Source organism: Mustela putorius, unplaced genomic scaffold (assembly GCF_011764305.1).
Source record: "Mustela putorius furo isolate JIRA1106 unplaced genomic scaffold, ASM1176430v1.1 tig00003901_pilon_pilon_pilon, whole genome shotgun sequence".
Taxonomy (NCBI): Eukaryota; Metazoa; Chordata; class Mammalia; order Carnivora; family Mustelidae; genus Mustela; species Mustela putorius.
In genome coordinates this window covers 18,269,534-18,282,483 of record NW_025422049.1, presented here as the reverse complement: position 1 = coordinate 18,282,483, position 12,950 = coordinate 18,269,534, and the positions used below count along the sequence as shown (strand labels likewise).

The window sequence follows — 12,950 nt, the reverse complement described above, 5'->3', positions numbered from 1 at the left end:
CAAGTAGGAAACTCTCATCCCCTACATTAACGACAGGATTTAACTGAGAAAGTGCTGCTCACCCCCAAGTTTTGTTACATAAGATCAAATGCATCTGGAATCAGAGATGTCTGCTATGTGTATTGCTACAAAGCGGTGCCCTATGAAATTGACAGGATGGTTATTTATACTTTTCGCAGATAAAGCAGCAGAGCCAGGATCGGGGATGCGGTGATGGGAGAAAAAGAGGAAGATTGAGGGAGGAAAAAAAAAAGATCTAGGCTTCTATCTGAAGGTCATTTAGTATAAACTCAGTGTTGCTAGGAAGCAGGCTAAATCCAATGGGAGGTACAAGCATGAAACGAAAAGAAAAACATGGCTCCTTGCCCTCTAGAAGCTCTCTGTAGAAGAGAAAGAAGTATGCCGATATGTGGCATTCCCAAAGAGGGTGCCAAAAAAGAGGTATCAAGAGCATATCAGGATACAGAGGAGGGCAAAATTAATTCTGGCTCAGGGATTAAGGAGGCTTCCTGGAGGTACCCCATATCAGCAGTATCTGTGTTTAATGAGTGGTACCTCTCTCTATATATGTGAACAAAGGGAAGCATTAGGGGGGCGGGGTTTGGGAAATTGACAAAGAATACCCATCAGGACTTCATAGAACTTGTTTAATGTTTCCCAGCACGTCACTGCATAGGGTATACTGAAGAAAGAATGTCTGAATTCCCTTAACTAGGAGCATGAAAGTTAGAAACCAGACTTGGCTCATTTCCTCCTAGATATGCCACTCTGGCCTGGGAATATTCTGGAAGGCCCTGGTGAAGCTAAGAATCTTCACTCAGAGCAGTAGTCCTTAGCTCTGGCTGCACATTAGAGTCATGTATGGAGATTTAAAAACCACTGGTTGCCTGGGCCCTTCCTCTCAGGCCATTTAAACTAAAATGTTGAGGGGGTGAGGCTGGGGTATATAGGTTTTTCAAGCTTCCCAGGGGATTGTAATGTGTGTCTGGCCTGAGAACCACTGCCTTACAGCAATAATCTGCCTTGTTTCCAGATTGGCTGGTTTTGCCCGGTTAGCCTTCCCCAGGGCCCTGGAGGCAAGACCCCAAATCCCCTGGAACCCAAAGACCATCATTTTGTACCCTTGACCTTCTGTGTCCCTGGATTCCCATCTTTTTCCAGTTTTCAGAGACGCTGGAGTGCACTGAGGCTTCCCCAAGAACAGTCCCCTCCCTAGTTGGCATCCCAGAGTGCAGGATGCCTGTGAATTCCCAGAGCACTCTGAGAACCCCACAAAGGAGTTGGGGCTGGGGCATAGCAAATTAATCGCTGCTCTATCTTCTCATGGCTGGCCATGCTTCCAACCCCACCCCCTTTTCTCCAGTAATGTTTGAAGATGGCCTTGGCATATTTGGTTACAGTTTTCACTCTGCTTACTTGCTGTTAGTGGGTTGACCGTGAGACACTGCAGAGCTCTTTCTCCAATAGACAGCCATGTGGGACTGACACACCATTACCACAGAAGCACATAAGGGGGAAAAGAAACCATCAAAGAAAGGTCCCAAGGGATCTCTTGTGGCCCGGTGTGTCTCCTGTTCTCATGTTTGAGCTTTATTGCTCTAGTGCTTTCTGTAGGGACAAGCATTACATTAGACATCACGATTGTTAAAATCCTATTTAAAATAAAATGTCTTTGAAGGTTCCTAAGAAAACCTATCCAACCTCTTTGCTTGCCTGCCTTTGATTTGATTTTTTTTAATTAATTTTTTATTTTTTATAAACATATATTTTTATCCCCAGGGGTACAGGTCTGTGAATCACCAGGTTTACACATTTCACAGCACTCATCAAAGCACATACCCTCCCCAATGTCCATAATCCCACCCCCTTCTCCCAAACCCCCTCCCCCCAGCAACCCTCAGTTTTTTTGTGAGATTAAGAGTCACTTATGGTTTGTCTCCCTCCCAATCCCATCTTGTTTCATTTGATTTTTACACCTGCTGGTGAAAAGCACATCTGTGCTCCTTTGACAAGTTCCTTTTGGCCCATGCTGGGGTGTCCCCTGTTGGCCATGTGGGCGTGCAGAGGACGGACACCTGATGTGCTGCACTGAGCCAGCTGGGGATGCCCGGGCCCTTCTCTGAGCATGGGGTTTTGCCTTCATGCTGTTTCGTTACCCATATCAGGCTGTATTTGGGGTAAGAGATAAGCAAGGGAAACTGAAACGAAGTCAGACAGGTAAGTCAGTTGGCCAGCTGGTTTCTCTGCCTCTGATCCATCCATTAGCCAGCCAGCCAGCCAGCCAGCTAACCAGTCAGGGTGTCAGGCTATTAGGCATTCTGCCTGTCCTGCAGCCAGCTTGTGAGCCAGGGCATCAGTGAGTCAGACAGCTCCTCAGCCAGCGAGTCAGTCCATCTGTCCATCAGTCAGTCAAGCCAGTCAGCCTGTACTTTGGTCAAATGGAATGTCATTCTAGTCATCAGCCAAGGTCCTTTCCTCAGAGAAGCTCTCTCCAGCTTCTGAAACAGATCGGTCACAGGAGCACACGTTCACACCTACCTACCCACACACTGATCCAGAACATTCTATGTTTTGATAACTCTCTGTGCTTTCCCTTCATAATGCTTATCACACCTTCCACTCATATTCATGTGTATGATTATTTGATTTATGTCTTATTTCCTGTTAGATTATAAGCTGCATGAGGGCAGGGCCTGTGTTGGCCCTGTTCTGCGACAAATGGCTGTCATCTGTCAGTGGGTTATGCTGTCCACGAGCTATCCCACCAGCATGTAGCAGTTCACCCGGTGGGCAGAGTTGGCTGCAAGCATTTCAGCCAGAGAGAACAATGTGAGTCAAGCTAGGAAGTGATCAAAGAACATGGCATCTCTGGAAAACTGAAAATTCTGTGTCATTGCTAGAGCATAAGGAGAGGGTCAGGGATGGGAGGAGGGCACAGGCGAGCTAGCGGGAGATATGCCTGGAGCTCTAAGTCGAGTCCAGGTCCTAAAGGGTTTATGTGACATGAGTAGGTTTAAGGTGATGAGATACATTTTAAGTGAGAGTTGTGTTTTGGAACCTTGGGCAGCAATATGGAGGTGGAGTGGAGGGAATTGAAGTGAAGTGAAGAAACTGGAGGCAGGAAGGCTGGTCAGGAGGCTACTGGGATTCCTGAGATTAGTGTGTCCCCACATTTTCCATATCATGAAAAATGCCACAATGTATGGCCCACTAGAATAAGCAGATGAACCAGCTTGGGACCAGACGCAACAGGACCCAGAGGCCAAGGGGTCGGGATCTCAGCCCCCTTGTCACCCATTCACACATACCTTGAGAAGTTTTGGTGTTGGAGGAGGACAAAGAGGGCCTGAAGTAAAGCAGTGGCAGCAGGAGCAGCCATGATGTCAGCGAATGCTCTTGAGGCAAACCTAGTGAGTCTTGGGTCCTCCTAGTAATGGTGGTAGCAGCTGTTCACACCCAAACCTCTGGGTATCCTTCTGCCATTGGTGGCAGGGGGTCAAGGCCCTCTTCTCACCCCGATCCCATTCCACTTCTGTCTCTCCTTTGTTGTACACAAGGTCAGCCTTGTGTTCTCTTGAATGTACAGATTCTGTTGTATGCATTCTGTTGCGACAGAAGCATCCATTCACTAGAGGACAAACACTCCCTCTGCCCCTTCTTAATAATAACCCAAAGGGTGTGTGTTAACTAACTGAAACTAAAATAAAAACTAAAAAAACAAATGACCCAAAAGTGACATCTCATCCCTGGTCCCCTTCTCATTGGAGACAGGAGCCACTTGCTCCTCAGGGTACAGATGGTCCCTTTTCTTCCTGATGTTGTTGAGTGAGTTCCACAGGAGTATCATCAACTCAGCCTGGGAGATGGAATCCAAATGCCTTGCCATGGCCCACAGTGTCATTGGATAGAGAATAACTAAACAATTCAAGATAGGATTTGATCCAGCAAGAGACTATATGATAGAGACACAGCACTGAGGTAGGCAAAGAGTCTGAGAGGATGGTGATTCTTGGGAGGCTGTCCAAGAAGAGTGAGCCCAAGAGAGAGATGGAAATGGTCAGGGACTACAGAATGAGAATCCAGTGCCACCTCATGGGAACAAAAGCAAAGAGAAGAATTTCCAAAAAAGAAGGGGATCAGTGTTGGCAAATGAAACAAGCTGAGAGCTGTGAAAATGAGTGTGAACATTGTGTTGGGCTGAAAAGAAGCTTCCCTCCTAGATCAAACCAGACCAGACCCACTGCTTGTTTCTGTGCATAAGGTTTCCTTAGACCCCCGTCACACCCACTGTTTAGCTCATGGATTATCTATGGCTGTTTTCAGGCTATGATAGCAGAGTTACTGCCTAAAGCATTTGCTGTCTAGCCCTTTACAGAAAAATTTGCCAGACCCTGGTCTGATGAACTACAAAATAGTCAACCCGAGCTGTGTGTCAGGATCCTGGCAGACAGCAAAGGGACTCGGGCAACTTAATTTAAAAGGTGAGCTGGTTTGGATTCAGAATTGTTCCCCAGGTGGTGATCCAGGCCAAGAAGGCTAGTCTAATTGGTGACCAAGTTCAACCAAGTCTTCCACGGTGTTGGTTTTATTGCCGCTCCCCTCGTGGAGGCTCTCATCACCTCTCATTGAACTGTTGCGATGGCTATCTCACTGGTGAGAGAGGGGATTCATTCCATCCTAATTCTTTCAGTTCTTAATGCCTGGTCTGGGAACAGCCAAAAGTCAAGGTGATTCATTGCCCCATGGCTCCCTCTTCAGCCAGTCTCCATTGGTCTTTATCTGGAGGACACTGCCCTGTCCCAGGACGAATACTCCCACTGCTGACTTCAATCTGACCCAGACTTCTTTCAAGCCACACTTTGACAAAATCACGATACAGATATTGGGAAGGTTTCTTGGAAAGATATTGATTTGGGAGAGGTCTGTCTTTCCTTTGGTGTATCAGTGCCAAGTCACTGAAACAGTCAACCAGCTAATCCTGGGATTAATTTGACTGATTCAGAGTCAAGAACAAAAGTCAACAGAGAGGAAAAAAAAAAGTCAACAGAGTATGCTAGCATTTCCTAAAATAGGTTAAAAAAAGTACAACCCTACTACCATGAGATTTTCTGTGAAAATAGATGGCTTTAGTCAAATAATTTGGAAACGTTGGAATCCTAAAGCCCCCTGGCCACACTGTTAACATTTCACAGTGCACATTCCTACGTGAAAGTGTCTGAGAGTCTGAGAGTTCCTGTAAGTACAAGTCTCTACGTAACTTTGTTTGACCCAGGGTTTCACACATTTATTGGACCAAGGAACTGTTTCAGGGGGCACCAACTAACATCTTGAGGACACTCTAGGAAACAGGGGGTAGTATGGAGGTCTGAGCAGGGCTGCAGACTAGAAAAGACTGTGTCCAGAAGGCACAGTGAGGATTTTGTTGCATGGAACATTCTGGGTACTGGGCGCAAAGGGCTATAGATGAGCAAGAGATAGTTTATGGGTTCAGGAACTTTCTATCAGGGATGTTGCCCAGTCCAGCCAGGACTCCCAGGTTCACGCCATCTTTCCCAGATGGCCCACACCTCTGCCGGGCTCCCGACCAAACACAATACAACCACACAGCAGGCACATGATATTATATGACTTTAATCTTTTTTCAGTAAAGGTAGTTCATTAAATGTGAAACTAAAGTTTGATTTAATTTTGATACCTGGGTAGGAGCTCACTATAAGTAAACTCTCAAACCAGAAGAATTGGTCTGTCAGTCCACACGCCTCGGTTTTTGGTTTAGAAAGTATGACTCCTGTACCTCTGCAAGTCATCTTTTCACTGTGGTCCCCCTGGACGTGCACCTGCTCCCCTCCTTCCCATGTCCTCATGGTTCTTCTCATTTCTCCCCAGCCTCTGGTGCTGTTGATGGAGTGGCCTGAAGCCACCAACTTTGCCTGCCTGATTGCGGGGTACTGCCGTCTCCTGCTGGACTCCAGGAAGATGGTCTTCTCTAGGCCGGCCAGCCAACCTCTTCCGCCTCCAATGATCAAGGCAGGTAGGGCTCAGCCTCAGTTTTCAGTATGCCGGAGCCCCTCTGGGACCCTGCAGACAGGGAGGGAGGGGCTCTGCTGCCTTAGTGCTTACCCCCATTTCCCCAGCACCCTGATTTCCCAGGAGCCAGTGCTATATGGCTGGTTCCTTCCTGGCACAAGCCAGTGGGAAAGACAGCTGACGTTCAGATGGGCCTGTCCCACAAAGGATGCCTGTGACAACACATCACAATCGAGTCAGTGAAGGCACGTAAGATAAAAATAACAAATAAGCAATAAGTAGAACCAGTTAGAGAATTGCAGTAGATCTAAGGCACAGCTTTAGAGGTACAGTGATCTAGGAGAGAGGCATGGGCTTTGTGGAAGGTGCAGGTTGAAAGTGAAGATAAAATCGTTCTCTTATTCATCATAATGGGGATTGACAGAGCTGCCTGGAGTTAAGAGGCCATGGAAGCCTGGGGTAGGAGAGACTGTGGGGGTTTAGAGTATATACCAGAGATATGACGGGATGACCACCAAGAACAAGGTCAAGTGCAGCCCCCAACACCAGGCTTCCCAGTTAGGCAACTCCGTGCAGCTACCCCTCGGAGCTGTCCTGTTGCTGGCACAAACAGGGACCTTGGGAACAATCAGCCCAGTCCAGATCCTGCTGCCCCAAACCAAGCCAGGAGACCTGAACAGCACACCCTCATGTCATTTTCTCTTCATCACAAGCACCATGACAAGCCCATGTGTACATCTCCTAACATTGCCCACAAGACATAGAAGGCAGTCCACCAAACAGAGACTGGGGAAAGGACAGGTGGCCTTAAGGACAGGTGGCCCCAAGGCATAGACAGAGGTTCCACGTAGAGAAGCAAAGGAACTGACTAGAAATAGGAAGAAGCCAGGAGGCCGAGTTGCCATGCGTCCTCAGGTAAATAGCTCCCAAGCAGATGGCCATAGGTATTACCAGGCCTGCAGATGGCCAAGTGATGGCCAAGCCTGTGTTAGTTATTGTCATTGTCCCCTTTGGTCCTCTCTGTCATCACAGCTAAGTCAATGATGCTTTTTGCTAAGCAGGATAGGGAGAGAGAGAAAGGGAGAAGGGAATACAGAAGAAGGAGCCTGGAGCCCAGCCAAGAACAAGATGAGGGAGTGAGAAATGGCTCTGTAGTCACCTGCCTTCCAGAGTGTTCTGTCATCCCATCAGCACCGTGGTCGGTGCTGCTCTTAAGTATGCATCTCTCTGTAGGGATAATGGCACCAAGTGAGGGCACAGGCTTCCTGTTTCCCTTCAGTCTCACTAAACACGCCTAGAGTTGCATCCCTGTTGCTTCTCCAGAGGCAAATCAGGACCGTGGGATTCCCTTGAAGGTGTTGCAGCCTGGAAAGAAGGCTTCTATAAATGCCAGGCATGGTTTCCAAGCCCTTCCCTGATTCCTGAGCATCCCCCTTGGGGCCTGCAGAGGGACAGTGGCTTGGCTGTCGCTAGCACAGGGCCCATCTCGGTGCAGGAGCCCAAGGGACCACGGTGGCATTCTCCTTGTTCTTCTCTGCCTCTCCAGGGGTGTGGGTCCATGCCTGGGCCCAGTACTTAGCCTTTTGAACTGTTAGCTGCTGGCTCAAGGGCAACCACTAAGTGCTCCTGGTGGCTGGGGCAGGGTTAGAGCCCTAGCCCTGCCGTTCGGGGGCTGGCGTGCACATCTGACCCCATGGCCCCAAGACACGAACAGGAGGACTTCAAGCAGCACCCTGAGGAGCCCTCCACCCAGGTCACAGTGCGGGGCCATTGGTTCCTGGTACAAAGCTGAGAGATGCTTCCTCCATGTTCCACCTCCCCCACTTTCATCCCAAAAAAGAAGCCCCGGTGCCCAGTTGTTGTTTAGTGAAGATCTCTAGGGAACGGGCATCCTGCAAGCCTCCTCTGGGCTTTATCCTCAGGGCCAAAGCTCCAGCCCACTTAAGGGCTGATCTGTCTGCCTCCGTCCATATTCTTGTCCCACAGCAGCTGCCAGCTAGCCCCACCAACTCAGTGCTCAGCTGCCATTTCTCTCCAGTATCCTGGGAGAAATCCAGCAAAAGAAGCATTTGGGGGCCTCAGTGGGGACCCCAGTCAGAAGAAGTCCCTGATTTTCTGCCATGGTTAGGAAACAGCTTGGTCTGGTAAATTGAATATTCTGATTAATGGCTACTGTATATCCCATGCGTGGCTCACCCATTTTCATGTAGTTAAAACCCAGCAACACACAAGATATCTAAAGCTTGACTGAACATACTAGGTGCTTTTTTGGGTGATTCAGAAAGAACTTGAGGGCCTCTAAAGGCCTCCAGATCGTCCCTTTGACCAGTATTGATCATCAGACTGAGAATACAGCAAAGACAACTAATAGAAAGCTGTTTGATTCCGTGTTGCACTATGTGTGTGTGTGTGTGTGTGTGTGTACACACTGCATATATTTTGAACATAACTCTAGTTGGATCACCAGCCTGTTCTTTGCAAGCATTTTTTTAAAAGGCAGTCTTCTGAGTGGCTGAGTACAGAGAGCTAGACTAGGACATCCCCCTTGGGGAAAGCTGATGAGCAATTTACAGCAGATTTGAATCTGAGAGGCACACTGTTCCAGCCATCAGCCCAGCGCACCTGGCTCTCCTAGCATTTCTAACCTTATGTCTGGAGGAGACTTGGGCTTTTCCAAACATATTTTCTCCTTCGCACAGCACTGTATTGCTCCTCGGATCTGGAAATCACAGTACCAAGTGGTGGGCTAGGCCTCCCCTGGCCTTGTCAGCTTGCTGTGGGGAAATGTTCCCACCTTGCAGGGAGGGGAGCCATCCTTAGACCTCCAGCCCTGATCTGAGAGGAGTCACCACCTGCTTTTGGAAATGCCCCCAGGAGCCACCTCTGATGGCAGCTTGTTGCCAGGCTGGCTGGGCTGACTGTTCAGCTGTCTCGTAGGTAGTCAGCACCTGGTGCATGGCCCCGACCTGTGGTCAGTGCCTGAGGATAGAAACCTCCGGAACTGATCATTTGTGCTCCTGGCTTAGCTCTGCTGTAGAGCACTTCTTCACTGAGGCTCAAAGGGTTGTGACGTTAATATTCCCCCTGCTGATCCAAAGTACCCTAGATTTAGATACAGCCACCAAGGCCTGATTGACCTGATTACGTGGACTCTGTATTGAAAAGGGCAGTGGGGTCCATGGAAGACAGGGAGGGCTTGGAATCTGAAGGTAGAGACCATGTCTTAGCCGCGTGATCATGAACAAATTCCATAAACAGTCCCAGTTGCTTCATCTGGAAACTGACGATAACAGCTCCTACATCAGGAGAGATTTGACAGGATTATGGTGAGATAAACCCCATGAAGTTCTTTCAAGAGCAGAGCGCATTTTTTGGCCCTTTTTATAATGATTGAGAGTACACTTGGTGCCCAGTGCTGTGCTTTTTTTTCTTAAATAAACAGCTTTTCTTTTAAAGATTTTATTTCTTGGGGCGCCTAGTGTGGCTCAGTCTTTAAGCATCTGCTTTTGGCTCAGGTTGTGATCCCTGCTCAGCGGGAAGCCTGCTTCTCCCTCTCCCACCGCCCCCCACCCCCGATTATGTTCCCTCTCTCGCTGTCTCTCTCTCTGTCAAATAAATAAATAAAAATCTTCAAAAAAGATTTTATTTCTTCATTTATTTAGAGAGAGGAAGCACAAGTAGGGGGGAGGTGCAGAGGAAGAAAGAGAGAGAGAATCTCAAGCAGACTTTGTGCTGAGCGTGGGCCTGATTCAGGGCTCAATCCCACCACCCCAAGGTCATGACCTGAACTGAAACCAAGTGTTGGACTTAAGTGACTGAGCCACACAGGCGCTCCTTAAAGAATCAGCCTTGTTGAAATATAATTTCAAAGATAGAAAATTTACCCATTTAAAGTTCACAACTTAGCATCTTTTTTTAAGATTTTATTTATTTATTTGACAGAGAGGAAGATAGAGTATGCACACACACACACGCAGGAGGAAGCAGCAGAGGGAGAGGGACAAGCAGAATCCCCACTGAGCAAGGAGCCTGACGTGGGGCTTGATCCCAGAACCTTGGGATCATAACCTGAGCTGAAGGCAGTTGCTTAACCGACTGAGCCACCCAGGCACCCCAACAACTCAGCATTTTTTTTAGTATATTTAATATATTTACAGGATTGTGTAATCATTGCCACAATTTAATTTTAGAACCTTTTTACCCTTCCTAAAAAAATGCTGTACCCATTAGCACTCATTCCCTGGTTCCCTCCTAGTGACCACCCAGTTCTAAGCAACCATGAATGAACTGGCTTTCTGGGTCTATAGTTCTGCATATCATGGACATTTTGGGTAAATGGAGCCATACTATATATAGTCTTCTTTGTGGCTTGCTTTTTTTTTTTTTTTTTTCATTTAGTGTAATGCAAGCGTCCTTCACGTTGTAGCCTATATCACTAACTCCTTCCTTTTTATGGCTAGATAATATTCCATAGTGCTGAAAGATTGCCTTCCGTTCATCCATTCATCCGATGATGGATAGTTGCGTTGTTTCTACCTTGTGTCTATTACGAATAATCATGTTATAAACCTTTATGTGCAAGTGTTTTTGGAGGCATAGGTTTTCATTTCTCTTTGGTATACAACTAGAGCAGAACTGCTGGTCAAACAGTAACTCTATGCTTAACTTTGAGAAACTGCCAGACTGTTTCCCAAGAGGACTGCACCATTTTACATTATCATCAGCAATATCGGAAGACTCAATTTCACCATATCCTCACCAATACTTATTCCTGTCCATCTTTTTTTTTTCCTTTGAACATCCACTGTAGTGGGTGTGAATTGGTATCTCGTGGTTTTGATTCGCATCATCATAGCTGATGCTGTTGTACATCTCTGCATGTGCTTATTGGCCATTTGTGTTCTTCCTTCATGAACTATCTATATTTTTAAATTGGGCTCTTTAACCATAAACATGAGAGTTTACTTTCTGGACTCTCAATTCTATTCCATTGACCTATGTGTCTCTCCTTGAGTCAGTACCACACCATCTTGATTACTATTGGTTTGTATTAAGTTTTGAAATCAGTGTGGGTCCGCCTACTTTGTTCTTTTTTAAAGATTGTTTTGGTTATTACGTGTCCTTTGTGATTCCATATGAATTTTTTTAATTACCTCATCAGTTATTTTCAAAGTCAGTTGGGATTCTGATAGGGACTGTGTTGAATCTGTAGATCAGTTTGGGAAATACTGCTATGTTCGATTGGAAGGCACTCAAGATTGGGTCTTCCAATCCATGAATATAGAATGTCTTTTCATTTATTTAAATCTTCTTTAATTTCTTTCACGAATGTTTGTAGTTTTCATTGTACAAGTCTTGCACTTCTTTTGTTCAATTTATACCTATGTATTTTATTCCTTTTGGTGCTATTGGAAATAGAGTGTTTCCTAATTTCATTAGTGGATTATTCATTGATACTCTGTAACAATATAATTAATTTTTGTATTGTCCTTTTCCATGTGATCCTGCTGAGCTTATTAGCTCTAATAATTTTTTGTGAATTCCTTGAGATTCTTTTTCTATACAAGGTCATGTCATCTGCACGTAGAGATAGTTTTACTTTTCCTTTCCAATCTGGATGCCTTATATTTCATTTTATTGCCAAAATGTCCTGGCTAGACCTTCTAGTACAGTGTTGAATAGAAGTGTTAAGAAGAGAAATTCTGGGTTTTGTCGTCACGTTAGGGGGAAAGCTTTCTCTCTTTCACCATCAGGTATGTTTGCTATGGGTTTTTCATAGACAATCTTTATCATGTTCAGGAAGTTCCCTTTTATTCTAGTTTTTCAGTTTTATCATGACAGGGTGGTGGCTTTTGCCAAATTATTTTTCCGAGTCTATTGAGATGATCATGTGTTTTTTGTCCACCATTCTATTAACATGGTGTATTACATTAATTGATTTTTGGATGCTAAACCAACCTTGCATTCATGCAATAAATACCATTTGGTCATGGTGTATCATACTTTTTATGTTGCTGGATTCAGATTGCTAGTATTTTGTTGAGGAACTTTGTGGAAGAAATATGTGGAAGAAATGTTGCTCTATAGTTTTCTTGTGATGTTTTGTCTAGTTTTGGAACCATGGTAATATCAACCTTGTAGAATGAGTTGTGAAGTGTTCCCTCCTCTTCTGTTTTTTTGGAAGGGTTTATGAAGAACTTGTTTAAGTGTTTTGAGCATTTGCCATAATTCACCAGTGAAGCCATTTGGGCCCAAGTTTTATTTTTAGTGGGGGCATGGGTGGGTACTTTTAATTACTAATTCAATTTATTTCTTTTTATTGGCCTATTCAGGTTTTCTATCTTCTTGAGTCAGTTTTAAGCATATATTTCTAGGTATTTGTCCATTTCATCAAGGTTATCTAGTGCTTTTTTTTTTTTTAGCATAAGCTTATTTATAATAATCTCATATAATCAAGTCTGTACCTGTAGAGTCAGTAGTGATGGTCCTTCTTTCATTCCTGATTTAGTAGCTTGAATCTTCTCTCTCTCTCTCTTTTTTTTTTTTTTTTGGCTTGGTCTCTACAGCTAAATGTCCATTTTATTGATCTTTTCAAAGAACTAACTTTTGGGGTGCCTGGGTGGCCCAGTCAGGTGAACGTCTGACTCTTGATTTGAGATCAGGTCATGATCTCAGGGTCATAAGATTGAGCCCCGCATCAGGCTCCATACTGAACATGGAGCCTGCTGGCAATTTTCCCTCTCCCTCTCTCCCTGCCCCTTCCCCCATTCACACATGCATGGAAGCTCTTTCTCAAACAGAACAGAACAAAACAAAACAAAACCGGGACCCCTGGGTGGCTCAGTTGGTTAAGCAGCTGCCTTCGGCTCAGGTCATGATCCCAGGGTCCTGGGATCGAGTCCCACATCAGGCTCCTTGCTCGG

The 12,950-nt window shown here is 45.8% G+C and overlaps 1 protein-coding gene across 2 annotated transcripts in view; it reads left to right on the top strand.

Moving 5' to 3' along the window:
* Nucleotides 1-12,950, top strand: part of FRMPD3 (FERM and PDZ domain containing 3) — a 42,665-nt gene that overhangs the window by 21,203 nt on the left and 8,512 nt on the right. For both annotated transcript variants that reach the window (XM_013064863.2, XM_045068320.1), the window contains exon 9: nt 5,887-6,031. In XM_013064863.2, the coding sequence (XP_012920317.2) occupies nt 5,887-6,031 (145 nt within the window). The remainder of the gene's footprint in view (nt 1-5,886; nt 6,032-12,950) is intronic.